Source organism: Acipenser ruthenus, chromosome 23, assembly GCF_902713425.1.
Source record: "Acipenser ruthenus chromosome 23, fAciRut3.2 maternal haplotype, whole genome shotgun sequence".
NCBI lineage: Eukaryota > Metazoa > Chordata > Actinopteri > Acipenseriformes > Acipenseridae > Acipenser > Acipenser ruthenus.
Window position 1 is genome coordinate 16569673 of NC_081211.1, and position 20711 is coordinate 16590383.

Here is a 20711-nt window from a genome sequence, read left to right on the forward strand (position 1 = left end):
TCAAAACACTGTAAATAGTATAACGAAAGGAGAACCAGTCAGATGTAATTCGTTGTTTTTTTAAAAAAATTATTGAGTACGTCACAAACATCTGAACAACCAAAGCATGGTTGTTGAACATTTATTTTACATTTGTTTTACAAATCAAAACAAGAAAATGTAAATAAACATCTGAATAGACATCGGTTTACAACATACCTATTTATAAAACTGAAACGATAGCAATACATTTTTAATTTTTCAACAGCAATCGGTTTTTTATCAGATGAGCAAAAGCAACCGAACAATGTAGGTATATTTTACAGAAGCACACAGCACACAAAGTTATATAAAAAAAGGTCTAATTTATTTTTCTTTTTTTCGACAAAAGGGTATTCATTTACTTTGAGTCTAAGGCTGTTCACAGTCAACACAGATAATGTGCTTCTCCACATCGCCTTTCTGCACAGGGAACAGCTGTCCGAAGTTTTATTTTTATTGCACTTGCCAACCTAGCATTGGCATCTCTTGCGGCTCTCAGCGGGGTTGCCAGCTTCAGCTGTGGGTACACACTTGGCAGTCTCCCTCTGTTCCAAATGCTTCTTGCGAAGTTCCTGTGCTAACTGTAAAATATATTCTCTCCTTGGTAAATTCTGCTCCGTGCATTCTTTGTAAAGTATGCAGGAGTTGATGGCTGCTAGGTCCAATACATTAGATACATAGATGCTAACTGATTGACCAAAGCAGCACAGCTGTCAAGCAGGCACCAGCCTTCAAAAGGCTGATTGAAAAACAATAGACCGTCAGTCATTCACTCAGGCAGAGATTAGAGACTAATCTGATTACAGCTAAACACATTGTGGACTGGTAAATAAAAATAATAAAGTAGAATACCGTTCTGTATAATCAAAATACAATTGTTTTCTGTGTGGCCGTCAATGTGACTGCTCTCGGGGCTTTTAGTTATAATGTAATATATCTCCTTTATTTCTGCACTCCCGTGTTTCATGCTTTGTGAGAATATTTAATACATATGGACAGAAAGGTACATGAACGCGCAGCCCCATATGTGTTACACGACTGGAGAAAATTACATTTTAAAACCAAAAACCGCCAAAATGACTGCCGCGGTCCTTCTAGTGTTAAACAAATGTTAGTTTTGGTTTCTGTAGTTCGTTGAAGTAAACAGTGTTTGTAAAAACTAACTATACACACATTGTAATAGAAATACCAGAAAAAAGAGTGCTGGATTGTGATACGAGCATAGAACAAGCAATAGAACAATCCAGGTTCCAATCCAGTTGTGTGCTGCTGAAATTCAGGACGGAGCTGCGTCTCAGTACTTCAGACAATACTGCCACCTATGCGTGCTTTATAACAACTTTAAAATGTCTGAAATAATTTCAAATTTCTATTGTTTTGATATGGACTTCCGATTTTCCTTGAGAACAAGTTTAGTCAAGAAATGCCAGTTACGTATCTGCCCACTTGTGATTTATCCAAACAGAGCCTGTATGTAGCCCTTTCATTGGTAACAGTAGGAAACAACAGAGTTTAGTCAAGACATGCCAGTTACAGATTTAACTGCATCTGACTTATCTGAGCAGCCTGTAACCCCTTCATTAAAACTGGTGAAGATAGGAAACAACAAAGGATGTAAATTGACAGACTGAGCTCAATGTTCTATCTAAAGATGGTTGCAAAGAGGCCATAAACAGGGTTCAAATTAATGAGAGTCGAAGCACAGTCTGTTGACAATGAAAGTAAAGATCTGCCAGGTAAAATAATCCCTGAATTAATTGATTTAAGATTAAAAAAAATAATAATAATGTGCACATTTTATTGCTATTATTTTAAATATGATATGGTATAAACAGAATACTGAATGATCACTTGTGGTATATGGTTTTTATTCCCCTTAGGCGTGTGTCCTTACATAAAGCACTCACCCTGTCGGGGCTTGTGATTTACTGAAACATCCTCCTGCGTTGAAATAAAACTGTATACCATGAACAGTCATTCAGTATCCTCTCTATATATTAAAACACATGGGACTGAATAAATGTCCTGATATAATTGTAAGTCAAATACATCAGAATTACTGTGTTTTTCCATTTCTTTCTTATCTAAACAAGTTCCTGTGATGTTTTGTTTCTGTGTGCTGCTGTAAACTCTCTGTCTCTGTCCCTTAAAAATGAAATGCCCGTCTCAGTGACATCACACGAAAAAAAAAAAATCAATCAGGCAAGTAAGGGTTTTTTTAAAAAAATGTTATTGTGTGTACCCGATCACGGTCCGAGAATGACACTTCGGTATGATCTGCTTACACCATCATGGTCATTAAAGGGATAACTACCATAACATTATGCAAAGCCATACCATTCACTTGTGTATTTGTATTAATTGTCTTTATTTGTTTTTCGTTTTTTCTTTTGCAGTTCTGCACTTGATACAGTACTTGGTTTACCTGTTGCTGTCAAAAAGTTGAGTCGTCCTTTTCAGAATCAAACCCATGCAAAGAGGGCTTATAGAGAACTTGTTCTTCTAAAATGTGTCAACCATAAAAATGTGAGTAGTCCTCTTTGAGTTCAACACAACCTGAACTCATTCCACAGTAATACAAAGTTATTTGTATTTGACGGAATGTTTTGCCCCATTTGTTTTACAGATTATTAGATTGCTAAATGTTTTCACACCACAGAAGTCGCTTGAAGAATTCCAGGATTTGTAAGTATATCGTGACGTTTTATTTTCAGAGGGTTTCAGAGACCAAGATTAGCACAAGTCTTGGACTATGTAATGGTAATTTAGGTACTCGCGGTCTGTTTAAAAAAAAAATAAAATGCGGCCAGAGAACAGTGAAGAAAAACAAAACAAAAACAGTCTGTATTTCAACTCAGTATAGCCAAATTGGACAGTGGGAACAATTGTTACAATTTTTTTTTTTTTTTAAACAAGTAGATTCGTTGTATTGGTACAGTATCCAGATAAATCAGGTACAAGTATTATTATTATTATTATTATTATTATTATTATTATTATTATTATTATTATTAAGAATTAAGAATCTTTAGTTGCAAGAATTGAACTGATATGCAACCAAGAACCTTTCAGGAACCCAAATGATCTGGCTTCATATTAGCACCCGCACACTAAATAATAATAATAATAATAATAAAAAAAAAAAAAATAATAATAATAATAATAATAATAATAATAATAATAATAATAATAATAATAATAATAATAAAAAATACAACATAAATAAAAAAAGATGTAGTGATTCTTTTAAAATGGATACATTTCAAGGATAAATGAACTCTGTTTTTCTTTCAATGTCTAGGTATTTAGTTATGGAACTGATGGATGCCAGCTTGTGTCAGGTTATCCATATGGATTTAGATCACGAGAGAATGTCCTATCTTCTTTATCAGATCTTGTGTGGTATCAGACACCTCCATTCAGCTGGCATCATACACAGAGTGAGTACATGCACTGTAATTGGTCATGTGACTGTTAACATCGGTACATCTTGTCAAAAGAATGTATGTTTTTTGTTCTACTTTTAAACAACGTTACTGTGAAAATAACTTCTACTTTTTAAATGTTTTCAGTGTTGTCCTGTACAGTCTTATTGTACAATGTACTAGTTTTTTGTACCCATAAGTAGGGCCCTATGAAATCTGTGTTTACGAGAACACGGACAGAATCACAAGAATAATGGGGAGTCCAGTGCTGTTTCCAGGTTTGAAATGCATTTTGTACAGTACAGGGCAGGCAGTCGTAGCTACTGTGCTACAGGGCAGGCATTAACTACGTTGCTGGTCGTGCTAAGAAACGCAGCTTAGAGTGTGCTTTTCACTGTACTGCAGGCAAAGTTACCTCACTAGTAACAGCCTTTCAGAATGTCAGAAAGCCCTGTTACAACTGGAAAATCCTCAGCTAAAAAGCTTAGAAATGAAAACCTAACACCAATGTTGCGAGTAAGTCAGTTCTTACGCATCAGGTGGTATGATATTCTGCAAATGCTGTCAACATTCAATTGACTGGACCCAAAAAAATACCTGCAAAGATAATTTAATGTCAAAAATCCATCTAAAGAACCGCATCAGTATGAAGAGAATCAGCGAGGCTCCCAAGCACTATAAACCACGATTGTAGTTATTGAAAGCTTAAAAAGCTGATGCTGAAAAGTAACGTGAGTAAAAATAAAGTAGATGGTAAAATAAAGAAACTTGAAGTCCTTTGATACGGTCATGGTTTTTATTACATTATGCAGGAGATGCTCCTCACAAGCACACGAGTGAGTGTTCTGAGATATTAGATGAACTGTCCAAAGCTTATATAGTTTGCACACAGCAATCAGACATCCCCCTTCATCCCCTCCTGGCTGCTCCAGTAGAACAAGGACAGTTCCCTGTTAATCCCCTCTCTTCTGGAATGTTACTTTACTGAACTCACTCAACCCAATCTTAACACTAAACACTGGTTCCAACCAGTGTGCCATCCCAGCCCCGAACCACTCCATGGGGGCTGCTGATTGTCGTATAACAGGAACTCATGTATCCTTTGAAGATTATATTACTTCCAGGGGCTTTGTATAGTTATTGTGAGTTAAGGGATTGTGTCTATTTTCCTTTGAAGTTTTGTGGGAAAGGAATGTTTAGCCAAAGGTGCCATTTCCCTAAAAACACAGAGTAGAGTGCAATCACCTTTCAAGTTGTCATGAAATGTGTGGTGCGCTAAAGCTTTCCTTCCATCTGGTTGCTTCAAACTAGCTGTCTATGAAATCTGGCTAATTTTTTAGCTATATGTTTATCTAACATTTAGACCGTATGAAATCTGCAGATAGCAGACGGAAACATTTGAATTACATTTTTTTTAAACGGAAAAAAACGAAATCAGAAAAAAAAAAATCAGAAAATAAATTTTCATAGGGCCCTACATAAGGGCACAAAGTTTAAAAAAAATAATAAAAATAAATAAATATTGAAAAATAGAAATGAAAATCTTGTATCTATCTGATTGATTAAATGTACTGTAAAAACCGGTGTATAAGTCGCACCGGTGTATAAGTCCCCCCGTCCCTCTTTTTTTTGAGACAACAATTTCAGGAAAAAAGCCTATAGGTCACACCGGTGTATAAGTCGCTCCCCCCTTTTTAGGATCCCCTAAAATACCTAGAAAATAGACTTATACAAAGGTTTTTACAGTACCTCTTTTGAAGACTAGATTAGATATACCATGTCTTAGTTAATAACAGTAATACACACGTCTCTCTTTAAAATGCGCATGCATCTGAAATACTGGATTGTCACATTGTTATTAATGCCTGCAACAGTAAGCCATGGGCCTTTGTTTTTAAATACCAGTATATACAGTATCTGAGAAATCTGTTTGCATAAACGACCCTGTCATTTTGATTGTTTTGCAATGCTGATACTGAATTTGTTGTTTATAGTGCTGGGATAAACATTGGATATTTGAACAAACTTTTCTTTTACATTTGTTTAGAGGCAAATGGGCCATGTTAGTGCTTTCCAGAAATCACATGCAGTGTATATACATTATTATACATGACATTTTTAAACAAAGGGAAATTCAGAGTTTATAGGATTCCACTTAAACCTCTGCTTCACCATTTCAGTTCTCTGCTACTAATCAAATTTGCACAATTGTAGACAATTTGGATGTAAAACATTATGGATTTAAAACAAAAGTGGAAAACGTGGAAGTCTTAAGGAGTTTACATCTAACCTGTTAATCTCATAGGATGCATTAGTTGCTAAGAAGAAGAGGCTGTGTGGTCCAGTGGTTAAAGAAAAGGGCTTGTAACCAGGAGGTCCCCGGTTCAAATCCCGGCTCACTCACCGTTACCCTGAGCAAGTCACTTAACCTCCTTGTGCTCTGTCTTTCGGGTGAGACGTAGTTGTAAGTGACTCTGCAGCTGATGCATAGTTCACACACCCTAGAGTCTCTGTAAGTCGCCTTGGATAAAGGCATCTGCTAAATAAACAAGTAATAATAATAAGACAGGTTTAAACCTCATATTATATCTCATAAAAAAACACATCAGTAAGCCTGCCTGCCAACAGGTTTGTATGTGCTATGTATTCCTGTAACTAACATGGTCTGAAGTAAATAAAATCCATGCTACAGTGTTTCTCTCTTTGACCAGTGTTGAATTTGACTCCTGAGAGATGTATCTGCTGTCTTACACATAAAGTCCATGTTCATCCCAACACCAATTGTTTAACTGGTTTTAATTTGATGTCCTCTATGCGTGTTAAAACATTTGTTTTTGTTTTATTGTTTCATTTATAGGATTTGAAGCCGAGTAACATTGTAGTAAAATCAGATTGCACTTTGAAAATCCTCGATTTTGGCCTTGCAAGAACAGCATGCACAAATTTTATGATGACCCCCTATGTAGTAACAAGATATTACAGAGCGCCAGAAGTCATCCTTGGTATGAAGTACAAGGAAAACGGTAAGCAGAAACTCTCAAATAACTGGGGGCAACTTTGCAATATTGAATGATCTAATTGTATACAGTGTGATAAGTGGATTTGTGTTTCTTGTCAAACTGCACACTTACACCTGGTAGTGGATTTATGGTCTGTTGGGTGCATAATGGCGGAAATGATTCTCCACAAAATCATCTTTCCAGGAAGGGATTGTATCCTTACAGTGGCTCTGCAGTTCAAAACATATAATCAATACAGTCAGATTATAAAGTCAGATGGACAATTTACACTGCTGCATTGAATTTATATATATATATATATATCCCTGTGTGTGAGTGTCCCTTTAAAAAGCTGACATTCTACTTTTATATTGTTATATTGAATATCATTTACTGGGTGAAAATCAGCTTGTATTTTTACACAGCACCCTTTCTATATGTTTATAATATCTAGCTAAATAAGGATAATTAAACTAAAGCTATTTTTAATGTGACGTTATTTCCATCTCATACAAGAGATACAAACTACTAATTACTAAGGAATTTCAGATGACTGTATCACATCAATATCAGGTTCTGCGATGTATTATAAAGATATTACACTTGGCTGATTGTAGTCCTACAGTTGTGTTGTCCATCGATTGGTGTCTCCACCTTCCAAGTTTCTTCGTACTGCAAGTCATGTTTTCTACAGCACAAAGTGACCTTAATGTCTTAACACTGTAGGTGCTAATATTGTTCCAAAGTTACAGACGGTCTTCCCAAACCATGTCATCCTTGCCATAAATATATTCTGTTTTTTTTTTTATTATTATTACTGCATTACATTGTATGATTCTGTTTTATGTGTAAATGCTCTCTTTGTTCCCTTTAATGAAAACACAGTACAGAGGTTATAAAAATACTTTTGGTATCTGTTTTGTTTCTTGTGGTTCTAGAAACCAAGACAAAACAATAACAAAATGACTCAGTTCGTCTTAACATTGCATAGCCCCACCTTGTGCCCATGACCCTGTGGTTTACTTTGACAGGCTGTGTAGGGTGCGACTGCATCAGAGGGGCTGGTCTGTGAATTGTGGGGGTTGGTTTGTTTTGATATACTGTGTCAGTTAGAAAAGACTTTTCACGCAAGTATCATTGAATGACTAATCAGACCACAACCTTAAAACAATACATAACAATTGATTACGTATTTTACTTTAATATGACATTGTTTGTGCAAGGAAAGCTAAATTGGGAATGTTACAGAACTAGCACCATTGAAATCCACAGCACTGAGACACGCTGAACCCACCTTTTGATTGTTCTTGCCAGTTTCGTAACTCTGCTAGGGTTCTGGTGCAGATCATTGTGTCTTTCTTATATGTAGCTCATTACTTACTGGCTATATTCTCAAAGCTTCGTTCTCAACACTTGTTACTTCAAATTGTAATGAGCAATCTTTTTTTTCTAAAAGGATAAAATACAGATTACAAATGTAATAATGAGTTTAGGAATCTTTCTGAAACAGTTGATAATTTGCATGAAAACGCTTTAAGAATCCAGCACAATGGGCCAAATTAACATGGCTAGGTAACCTATTCCATACCTTTCATTTCTGTGTCTCTGGTCCTGGTTACTGTATTGTGTGTAAAGTAACTCCTTTTAAAGACTGCAGTCAAGTCCCCTCTAATTCTTCTTTATTCTAGGCTGACTAAATACTTGTGTGCATCCTTGTAACTGTGCAGTAGGTCACACACTTTGATTGCAGTTAGATTATTAGAACGAGTGTGAATACGGCACGTGAAGTGATTCGGTACAAGTAAGCACACTTTGAAATATCTACATATTCCAGTATAAGTAAAGGACCAGTGGACTGTTTTTGTTTTTGTAAGAACATGGATTTTAAAACATAGGTTAGCACTCTTTAAAGGAATCGGACACATGCCTATTTTGTTTACTAGATTTGTAACCTTGACAGTTTGATTTTCCTTTCACAAAAAAATGGAGCGCCTGATACTTTGATAAGTACCATAACATGTTCGTGATCTCTAGTCGAAAGATTGTAACTCTTTACAGTTTGTCAGAGATAAGAAAATTCTGAACATTTATCAGTAACACTTTAGTTTATAAGTGGTTATAAACAGCAAAAAAAACAAAACAATGGCAAAAGTGTATAATAACTGTATTGCAAAAACAAAGCAACCCCATACAATCGGTGAGACAGACATATACAGAGAGACAGACAGGGCTAGAAAGACAAACAGACCTGAAAAGACAGACCGACTATATCCGTTATACGCGATTATAAACAATAGCACAAAAAAACAATGACAAAAGTGTATAATAATACTCTTATTTCAAATCATATTCTAGAATTGTTAATAACATACTTAATAACATGTTTATAGATTGTTTATAATCACTTATATCGGATCCCTAAACTAAAGTGTTACCCATCTATCTAAATAAAAGAAGTGTGTTTTTTCAAGTGTTTGTGCTTCTAAAGCCAGATTTGTCCATCGAAGTAAGGATGTAGGTTCAGTATCCTTCCAGGTACAAAGAATAGCTTTTTTATTAGCAAGAATTAAGAGTAAGAAGTAGTCTACATTCTGGATAAGAAAGATCTAGATAAGAAGTATCTCCCAGTATAGCCAGATTGGGAGAGATATTTATGAGTATTAAATATCTGATTTATATGAAGAAAACATCTGACCAGATTTTCTTTTAACTTTAGTGCAATACCAAATTAAATGTGGGAAGTCTGAATTGTATTTGCTACATCTCCAGCATAAAGAATGATTTATTAATTTACAATTATATAATTTTATAAGGGGTAAAGTAAACATTATGTAGTATTTTATATTGGATCGAACACAGTTTTACATTTTGTGAGGATAGCAGACGTTTTTATTGATCAATTTCCAGCTATCATTTTCTAATTTAATTTTAAATGCATTTTCCCAATATGATTTCAAAGGGCCATCAAAGGCTGTTTGACTATCACAAAATAGTCTGTATAATTGACATGAAACTATGCAAGTTTTTAGAGCTATTTATAAGATTTTATTGCTACCAAAATATAACTGCAGTATGTTTGTTTTTTTTTCCCATAAATTGTTGTGTTCATTATGTTTGCATTTTTTTTTAAAGCATGTCTTTTTTCATCATTTTATTCAAATGTATTTTCAGTTGATATCTGGTCAGTGGGTTGCATCATGGGTGAAATGGTTAAAGGCTGTGTGATATTTCAAGGCACTGATCGTATCCTTCCACAGTCATCCTGCAGCCAGGCCAGCACATCTGAAGCACAGCTGTTTCTATATGTCTTGTGTCTTATTCTTTACATTTGCTTATCCAGATAGCTCTCATTCAAAAGTGCTACTAAAATTGACTTGCATTTGGCATCCAAGTTAAGGAGGTATGCTAAATATCTTAATGTGGATGTGTTAAATGGTAGATTTCATGTATTTTGTGATGGATTTTGCAGGCATAAAAGTATTGAGATTGGTGGGTGAGACATTTGCTTAGAAAAAAGAGTGCAAACTGGATCAAAAGCAAAGTAAATGTGAACAAAACCCACTAGATGGCAATCCTGTAAAGCCTCATTCTGCAGCAGGTACATTTGGAAGACGGTCAGCTGAGGCAAAACACAGTTCTATTTTACAGTGAGTTAAACTATTATCTTAGAAATTTTAACTCCTTTATTTTTTATTTCATGTTTATGCTTTGACAGCCAGAGCCTGACAAACTTAATTAAAATATATACAAATATATACATTTTTATTTCAAAGGACTGAATGGCTGAGGTTGTTCAAGTCAGATTGAAGGGGGTTCCCAGAGCTGTGAGGGGAAGCCTTCTTGGAACCTGACTGTCACCAATACCATTGTCACTCACTTTTTATGACCAGTAAATTCACAACAAGTGATGGATAGCTGGTGTTTATCTGTCGGGCGATAGTCAGAGAACTTCACATTCATAACAGATCTCTGTAAAGTAAACCTGCCACCATGCAACATTATTACTAACTCCCCTTCCCAAAGGTATTACCTAAAATTTGGCCGGAATAGCTCCCAAGGCTATTTAAAACCCTTCATTGCAGATCGTTTTCAAGCACAAACAGATGATATTGACTGCAGCCTCCTGTTGTGTAATGTGTTATACTGCAATGTGTTTTCCTGAACTAGTTTTCTCAGATATTGATCAGTGGAATAAAGTAATCGAGGTGCTAGGCACGCCTTCGTTAGAGTTCATGAACAGACTGATGGAAACGGTCCGGAATTACGTGATGAACAAACCGCAGTATCCAGGAGTTCACTTTGAAGAACTCTTCCCTGACTGGGCCTTCCCGTCCGATTCAGAGCATGATAAACTGAAAAGTAAGTCTCTTTCATGAATATGTCGTCTTCATGTCTCGTTCGTAATTAGAATGCTCCATGTGTAACAATTAGCATTTATTTATGTGTGCGCTGATGCCCTGCTTTAAACTCCTGACTTCTTTTAACACCAGACCGAGGGTATTGTTATTCTCAACTAGTCATTACAATGCATCGTTGCTGCATTTTTTAAATGTGTTTGTTTCCTATAGCAAGCCAAGCAAGAGATCTATTATCCAAAATGCTAGTAATAGACCCGGAAAAGAGAGTTTCTGTGCAAGAAGCATTAAGCCATCCGTACATACACGTCTGGTATGATCCTGCAGAAGCTGATGCTGTAAGTATGCTTTGCATTTAGTCTTGATAGTATTGTATTTGACCACTTCCTTCCTTTTGCTGCCACTTTATTATTCTAGTTTCACTGCTATAACTGTAAGTGACAGCATGGGACTATAAATTAATAATTCCAGCAGCTTTTCATTTTTATTAAGACTTCACAGTACCCATGGTAGGGAAATGTGTCTATTTGAAAGACTCATACAGTGTTACATACCATTTCTATGGTAACATTTGAACACTCTTTACAAAAAGAGGTCTGTGGTTTTTAAATGAAGGGTTTATTCAATGGTAAATCAAGTTTTGCCGTTTTTGTTAAAGCAGTGCTATGTTTTCGGTGTTTTCTTCTGTGTCTGGAAGGTTGTTTAAATTAGACGCATGAAACAGACATTGGCACTGTATTTCTTCATTGAAGTCCCTGCTCCTTTAGATTTAGACCATTTTTGAAACTTTGGACTTGAAGTTATACTGTGTGTCCTTATAATGCCTTGTTGGTATTTAATAAAAGACAGAAGCAGTGGGGTATCTAGAGACTACTAGAGGCTGCCAGAATGTGAGCTTGGGTTTCAGTCTTTCCCTAGCTCCTTGATGAAGCGCATTTTGTGTATTCTAAACACATTCTTCAGAAAGTGCTGAATGAATGCTTATGCCAATTATTTTGATATTTCATATTTTTAGCCTCCTCCACAGATTTCTGATAAGCAGTTGGAAGAGAGAGAACACAGCATAGAGCAATGGAAAGGTATGTTCAGTCATCAGCGCTAAACTCATCAGATTATTTAAAGATTCAAGTGACGTTTTCATTTATTTCATTTTTATTTTCCCTTACCTTTATGATATTTGCCATTGTTCGCAGTAGTTCTGATTCCCATTGCCAAAGTTTATCATATGACCTGGAAGGTGCTCAGGACAGTTTTGAAAAGCACAGCTCCTTCTAAAAGTTGCACTAACAGGTACATTAGCATTATTCTGTCCCGCCGGATCTGAGAGTGGCAAGCTTCAATTTGAGATGTGTCTCAGCACTTCCACTGCAACTACATTTACTGTGGTAAACTTTTATAAGCGATCATTGAATATTTAAAAACAGTTATATCCTTTTGGTTCCCTTTCAAGTACACTCAGTAATGGCTACATTTCTATTTCAGGGAAACAGGGTTATGATAATAACCTAACGTTTTAGTAATTTTACAAAGCTGCCCCAGTAACACTGCCAAGACAAGGATATATTGACAGGAGTTATTGGTTTTTCAAGTCTAGTTCTATAACTGCTATTGCCCAGTTAAAATGTACTTTTTTACGGCCACATTGTTTTAACCACTGGTCATATCAATGATGCAGATCCTTTTCACATATCCATTGCTGCCCACCTTGTTTGTTTTGTTTTTGTGTTGTTTTTAAAAAAAATCTCTTTAATTGTACCGATTTATACATAAATATGTAATAATTAATATACTGTACTAAAGCCACACAATGAATTGGCAATACAAATAAATAAAACAGACTTTCCCAGACTGTCCTCATCTCCCCTATTTCAAAGGGGAGATGATGTAAACATTAAGCAGTTCAAATATACAGTATGGCTTTAACATTTTCCTCCCACCGTATTCTCACCACGATTGAAGTTTGTATGGTTAAAGCACACGACTTGGGGAACGCTCGTTCCGAAAGAAAGTGCAATGTGTTTTTCTGCAATTTTTCAGAACTTATCTACAAAGAAGTTATGGACTGGGAGGAAAGAAACAAGAATGGGGTTGCTAAAGAAGAGACATCCGGTTCGTTGTGGTAGTTTCCTTACTGATTTATTTATTTCTATTGGACATTGAAATGGAGACATTTAAAGCAATATGCATTTAAACATTCACTATATTGTTTAAAGGCTGATGGTTATTTATTTTATCATCACATGCAGAATATTTAAAGATACAGTAGGGGTACGATTTTCATTTTGTTAATGCACTGTTCAAATTGTGGATTTGGTGTGAATAGACCAGTCAGTTAATAGCATGGAGCAGTGTTTTTTTTTTTTTTTTTTTTTTTCAATCTGGTCCACCTTTACCACACACACACACACACCTGTATTTGTACTGCAGTCTGTTGATGAACATAAATTCCAGTGTTATCAGTGTAGCTAGTGTTTTAAAGTCTCGGGCTGTCTGTAAATGTGCACCGCATGTTTAAAACAAATATTTCGTTTCTCGTAGAAACAAAAACTACGACCATTAGGGCTACTTGAGGACAAGGGCTGATTAGACCTGCTAACTAGTAAGAATAATTACAAGACAACACGTATTCTTATCAGTAACCTGTCGCAGGTTAGGGAGACAAAACCATCAGACTGTTGATAAGTCAGGGTTATGTTCCGGTGATATGGTCAATACAGGATACAACAAAGGCAAAGTAATGTGCGTCTTGTAGGGGGCTTTGTAACACTTTAAATATGAAATGCGATTTCTGCTTTGTGAATCACTGGAGCATCGTTAAGTTTTGATCGAGTTTTGACACATGCTAGGTTGCAGGGCTGTCCTACTTCCTCAGCCTTTATTACAGTGTGTGGTTCCCCTGGTGCAGATGCAGCAGTGAACAGCAGTGCCACCGCTTCCCAGTCCTCTTCCATCAATGACATCTCGTCCATGTCGACAGAGCAGACACTGGCCTCAGACACCGACAGCAGCAGCATCGACGCCCTGACTGGGAACCTGGAGGAATGCCAGTGACCCCCCCCCCCCCCCCCCCGCAAAGAGACACTGCTTGACACAGGGGTACAAAACAAAACTAAAGCTCTTGCTTCAGTGTTGGACCTAAATGTTCACTTGTGGAAACTAAGCTGAACCATATTGTGTATGTACTATGTTTGCTGTGTATGAAAATGTAGTAGAACAGTTATGCTTGTCAGTTTGGGGCTTGGCAAACTTGGCAAACTGCTTTTGCAGTTAAAGCTTTTTTTTATTATTTACTTCATTTATAAATATGAAATGTGCTACCAAGCCATCAATTGAGAAGTATATGTTCTATTTTAAGTGAGATATGTCTCTGTGCATGTTGTACAAAAGAGATGCCTATGCTTTACTTAATTACATTAAAATTGCCTTCAGTTTCATTTAGATTGTAACAATAGTACAGTACACACTCAGCACTTGACTTCATGTTAAAACTGTGGGAGGGTGGGGAGGTTTATCTTTTGCTGTATTCTTTGTGACGTTTGTATGTGTTAAATACACACATATACAAATATAGACATGACATTTACGAATCAAATAATTTATTTTAAAAACATTTTTTTTTAATTGAATATTGCAGGGTTTGGCTTATCACAAGTAAGTTGTCAATCATGCAAGTAAACACATTTTTTGTTTTTTTTGTTGCTGTCGATGAATAGCATCTTTGTATAATACACGTGTTTCTTTAAATCATTCCACGAGGAAATGAATGGGAGGGGTGTAACATTTTACATACATTGGAATGTATTAAATTGTGCAGGAGGTGTGCACTTTACAGTTTAAAAAAGTAAAACTATATTGTTGTATAAATGCATGTTTTTAAACAAATAACTGGGCTTCAAAGACAGAAAACACATATTTTACTTTTGAACTGATCTGGGAATCGAGATTCAAGTTGTATTCAGACTACAAGCAATCTCAGAATAGAGATTCTAGCTGTGTTCAGACTAGAAGCAATGTCAGAGCAGTCCCCCAGACAACTTCTATGAGACCGGTCTCAGATCCGTTCTGTTCACACACACTTTAGTTAATCAATCTGAGGGGGCTGTTTCTTGTCAGAATCATCCTAAATGAGACACTGCATTATGGTGACATTTTTTAGATGTTGGTAGATCTTCCCCAAGTAAAAAACATTCTGAATTCTCGAATTGTGAAAAAACAAGAGCGCACGTTATACAAATCCAAAGATATCTTTGAACAGTACCAGGCGGGAACTTCAGGAAAGTTAACACGCACATGCATTGTGATCATGCAAAATGTGTACTTAGCTATTTAAATAGGCATTTCTTCTCTAAGAAAGAGGAGGAAAGATGAGGAACAATTGGACTTATTTCATGGTCTAAAGAGCAGATCTTGTTTAGATTTAAATAATTAAAGAAGAATGCAAAAGCAGCTTTCATTTTTTCTGCTGGATGTGAGTGCAGCTGTGCTGGGCAGACACTTCCTGAGGATATGCAGCCCTTTGGACCTGTCTGCTACTGTGCCAAACCTTGACATTTCACATACTCCAAATAACCCTTCTCTTACCACCACGTTTCTGTAACTCTGTTGAAGATCTGTCAATAAAATATTGAGTATTTTCTAATCTCTTACCTTTACCACATTCAGTCGTTATACATATCCACTCATGAATGGGGGCATTTGTGTGTTTTGATTACTTTGAACCTATGCAAAAAGCACAAAATGAAGCTTTACCGTTCCAGAGCTTTAGTTTGTCCCTTGTGTTGCCACCGATAACGGCAGTTCTCCAGCCCAGACCATGAGGTCCTTGAAGGGACTTGAGAGAAAACCAGGAAGTTCATGTTCCTGCTTTAGGTGATTGGGGGTAAAACTAGAGGGTGCAGCGTAAATCTCCTGAACCTTTGCCAGTGCTTCACAGTTTATAAATTCAGTTTCATCATTCACATGTCAAGATGTAAGACAGGAACTACGGCATTGATAAGAGATTATGAAATATATTAACTGAGATGAAATGCTTACAATTGTAGATAAATGAAGCAAAGAACTTGCTAATCATTTTTTTTTCTTCTATCACATTTGCAAATTTGGAAATCCTTTCCTGTCTGATGTGAGGGGTTTTTTTTTTCGCAGGAAAACTTATTTTCTTTAGTTTTACTTCTTATATATGGTTTATCTTTGTAACAGTAGCTTTCTTCTTATTTATTTATTTTTTTTAATGGATTATAATCTTTCTGTGGCCTTATCTGGTCAAAAAGTGCTTCTTTATCACTTAACAAAAATAACTTTTGCCATTTGCTATTCAGCTCATTTCACTCTCTATCAATGAAAAACCAAACCCTGTTGAGGACGGAAGTCCTTGATTTTAAAATGATATATGTATGTATGTGTGTGTGTGATTGTCAATCAATGTAGGGATTTTATAGAACTTGCTGGATCATTGTTGAGAACATTAAACCTTACATTATGAATCTTGCCTTAATGAGTAACATACAATCCTGTAAATCTGCACTTGAACTTAAACGCCTCATATCATTTAGTGGAACTCAGTCCTGCAAGTCCATATACAGTCAGTGTCAATTGAAAACGATTAAGAACAGTTGAATGAAGAATGTTTTCTTTACCATCAGTCCTCTTAAGTTTCCTCAGGTTCCCAATTTAACATTTTGCACATCGAGTACCAGCACTTCATTGATGCAAACATAACCAGGGAAATCAGTAATCTAAGCATGCAAGGAACATTTCTAAAGGAGACTGACCATGTCTTATCAGTTTTAACAACAACAGATATATGTTTTTTAATCTCCAAAGGGCTTATTGTATATATTGGGATAAGGAATGCAATGCGAGGGAGTCAAAGGCACATCTACCATTGGATCACTTCCAAAGTCTGTTGCAATTTATTCCTACTCCCTCTCTGTTGGTTTAGAGTTAGTAACTGAGAATGCATGAATAGGCTTTTGGAATAGTTTGAAAAAAAAATGAAAATGCTATGGTTATGATTCAAGACCTGGCATTTTATGCAGTTCTGTACATCTAGATAAAATCATATATGATATTTAATACAAGCAAGAGGTTCTGTTTGTGGAATGAAGTAAAGCTGATGCAAAATGCATTTGTTCATGCAGTTTACATTTCAAGTTTAATCACCTCCAATCATGGAGCATATATATATATATAATTTTATTTTTTTATTTAGTAGTCGCCAATTGTTTTTTTATCATTCTCTCCCAATTTAGAATAGCTCATTATTTTTGGGCTCAGCTCACCGCTACCACCCCCACACTGACTCGGGAGCGGCGAAGACAAACACGCTGTCCTCTGAAGCATGTGCCATCAGCCAACCGCTTCTTTTCACACTGCAGACCCACCATGCAACCACCTCAGAGCTACAGTGTCGGAGGACAACGCAGCTCTGGGCAGCTTACAAGCAAGCCCACAGGTGGTCGGCCAGACTACAGGGGTCGCTGGTGTGAAATATGTCGAGGACACCTTGGCCAACCTAAGCCCCCACCCCCTGGCGCTCGGCCAATTGTGCGACACCCCCTGAGAGCTTCCATCCACGGTCGGCAGTGGAATAGCCTGGACTCGAACCGGCAACATCCAGGCTATAGGGCGTATCCTGCCCTCCACGCGGAGCGCCTTTACTGGATGCGCCACGCGGGAGCCCCTGCAGCATGATTTAATATGTAACTGAATACAGACTTTTGTTTCTGTAGGCCAACTGAAGGATACTGCGTGGGGGGCTATCTCGTTGAAACTTTGCCCAGACATCCTTAAAGATTCATGTCTATGCTGCTGACTTTCACAGGAAATGCATGCTAATCTCACACCCTTGAACAAACAAGTCTGTGCAAGACTATGTGGGGCCATTTCACAAACTCCCAGGGATCAGGCACATGCCCAGATCACAGAACTGCTTTGAAAAGCTGGTGAACTCTGGGAATCGTCAGCTGCGTTTCCACTGATCAAACCTAGCTCCGATATGACTTGCTTAAGTAAAAACAAAAATGCATTATATTCATACTCTCTGTAATCACCCTTGTTTTATGTTCTCCTTTTACTCTTAAATAATATTTGTTGTCATATTGGATGTCGCTTAAGCAGAATGTTTTACAAATCATCAAGAGACCTGTTAATAAAAAACGCAATCGATAATGGTTAGTAAAACATTCTGCAGGTTGAGTGAGCTGAAACCATGAAAAGGCATCATAGGGCAATTTCACATTTAGAGGAAGATTAACAAAGGATTTGATACATTTCTCCCATTAGCATATCAGACTTTATTATAACTTTTACTGTGATGATACCTGATTACTCCAGCTTTACTTATTATTAAGACCACACATCAGCACCTCACGCTTTCTGTGGTGCACATGGCATAATACAGTGTACCTCCTAACCAGAATATCTATAGTGTGCTGGCAGTCAATATTATACAGAAAAATGACAGGGAATTGGTACACAGATGAGAGGCAAGAGACAGTTTTAAAGGTATGTTTATTATCCATTTTAATTTTCTTTTTTGGATGGCTTTACAAACAGATTGTCATTCCAATTGTAGTAGAAATGATTCCTGAAGAAGAGCATATCTGAGCATGGTGTTGAACACTGGAAACAAAGCTTTAATGTGTTTGTTGGCGGTTTTGAGCAAGAATTAGACTAAGTAGCTGTTTTTCAAGTATTGCTTATATATATACAGTATGTATGCGATTGCAAAAATGTTGATTGCAAATACACAGCTACCAACCTTATTTATCCAAGTCATTGACTCCAGGGTGAAAGTAGCATATTTTTGTGGAAGCAAAATACACTAGTATTGTAACAAAATAATTTAGAAACAACTTAGGTGGATTTCGCTTTCCAAGCAGTTTTGTCTAGTTTTGAAACTAGACAAAATTCCACACTGGAATTAGCTTTGATACATTGAGACTTATTTATCTTGTGAATTATGAATGTGATTTAAGGTCATTCTTGGCTTGTTTATCTTTATATGGTAAACTTTAAATGTAGCCAGACTAAACATTTTCTACACTTTAAAACTAATGCCTGAAATTGCAGCAAATATTACGAAATGTTGCTAGCCTGTATTTGATAACTCTAGCTTCCTGTTTCTGACATGCTGTCTCTCCTAATTGCAACACTCCCCCTTGTGGTGTATTTGGGAAGCTTTGGTCTGCTTTACTGTGTATGCTACCCATTTGTGTCCTGCTAGTTTTGTAGGAAATTGTCCTCACATTTCCATGGTTGATTATATTGTAATTGTCCATAGCTTCTGCAGTGTCATCAGTTTGGTGCCTAGTTATAATGTGCAGTTGGAAAAATGTGCTTGCCCTGCACCTAATACTGGTGTATTATTAAAATGATCAAGCCAGCACTGAGCAATACGATCACTGCCAGATCTGCTCTAAACTGGATAAGGTGAACCTTTTCCAGAATTTAATTGCTTAAAGATGCACAGACTCATGTGGTACGTATTACTGTCTATAGCAGATTTAGCAAGAAGTAGATTTCTCAGACTGATAACACTGCAAACACAGCAGTAAAAAAACAACAAAAAGCGAAAACAACTGGGGGCAGCAGGAGTGGATTGTCCATCCCGGGCCAATCCCCTATCCCGCCTTCTTGACATCCACCTGAAGTGCTCTTGAAGCACATGCTTAATAATTCACTCTTCACACTTTGTGATTGTGAACCCCTTGATAAACCGGTGGAAGGTATGTCATGTTTTTAGAACTGTTGCTGAACTGCCTGCCAGTAGATCCAGCTACAGTACGAACCCCCTGTGAGCCCTAACGAATCACAGCTTCACTTATGACCTTCCTCAAATCTGTTTATGATGGATTTCCCTTTACAGTGTTATTGATCATTAAAACGGGATCGACCTTTTATTCAATATACACCTTTGTTAGGGACTATAGTGATACTGCATGTTCTGATGGAGCATTTTGAATTAAAAACATCCTGTCTTTACCTACGAAAAATACTATGAACACTATTTAAACCACTCTATTTTGTCTAATTTAAATATTTGTGGATATGCAAATAATATACTTAAATATCAGTCTGCACAAAAATGGCTGCCAACGTATTTAGCTAATTGTTATTTATCTTTATATGCCCAGTTGGTTACCTGTCATTTAAACGGACCAATCGTGTCAACTGTATAAACAATTTATTGTGTGTGAATCCTTGTCTGAACTGTATCACCTGTACTAATGTAATGGTATGTTGGAATTTCATTTCAGACCTTGAAGGTACATTGCCTCCTCTTGAAGCTGCAGTATTCCACATTCATGTTCAGCTGTACACTACACTATGATTCCTGGGGGACTGTATTACATATTATAGTTTTTTTGTGCACTGCTTCATTAGAACCCAGAACCTGTTGGCTTTCCAGTTTGTTTTACAGTCTGTAAAGCCACTTTCTGAAGCGTCTTTCTTGGTAACAGTATGGGGCACTTGACGTTTATATGATTAAGAGTATTGCCAGTTTGTTGAATTGCACTGTAAATGTTTAAAGAATATCTGAACAAGTTTGAACTCATTAACATTGCGACCCCTTAAATTAGGATGACAAAAAATGCAGAATCTATTTGTGATTACCTCATGAAAGGAAATGGCAACTAAAAACAGCACATACAAAATCATAAGAACAACTCAAACCATTTGAAAAAAACTAAATAAGGGATTCAGCTGAAGTTGGTTGTTTCCCAGCTGGGAACAGGTCCTGTTTTTGGCCACGTACTTACCCAGATAGAGTGAATGTGGGGTCAGTGTCACATGATCCTGCTGAGATTTAGGAGCAGTCACATGGTCATAAACATGGCCTGCTACAAGCAAAAAACTGGAGCCTCAGAACAGCATGCATCTTAGATGGATTTATATGTTAAGATTAA

At 36.7% G+C, this 20711-nt stretch overlaps 1 protein-coding gene across 3 annotated transcripts in view; it reads left to right on the plus strand.

Annotated features, from left to right (window-relative positions):
- mapk9 (mitogen-activated protein kinase 9) overlaps positions 1-20001 on the plus strand; it is a 30832-nt gene extending 10831 nt beyond the window's left edge. For 2 of the 3 annotated variants that reach the window (XM_034022031.3, XM_034022032.3), the window contains exons 3-12: positions 2418-2547; positions 2648-2706; positions 3323-3461; positions 6304-6469; positions 9617-9688; positions 10622-10804; positions 11014-11138; positions 11816-11879; positions 12838-12909; positions 13706-20001. In XM_034022031.3, coding sequence (XP_033877922.1) covers positions 2418-2547; positions 2648-2706; positions 3323-3461; positions 6304-6469; positions 9617-9688; positions 10622-10804; positions 11014-11138; positions 11816-11879; positions 12838-12909; positions 13706-13851 — 1156 coding nt within the window. In that variant the 3' untranslated portion in view covers positions 13852-20001. The remainder of the gene's footprint in view (positions 1-2417; positions 2548-2647; positions 2707-3322; positions 3462-6303; positions 6470-9616; positions 9689-10621; positions 10805-11013; positions 11139-11815; positions 11880-12837; positions 12910-13705) is intronic. The other variant, XM_034022034.3, reaches the window with a different exon arrangement.
- Positions 20002-20711: the final 710 nt, after the last annotated feature.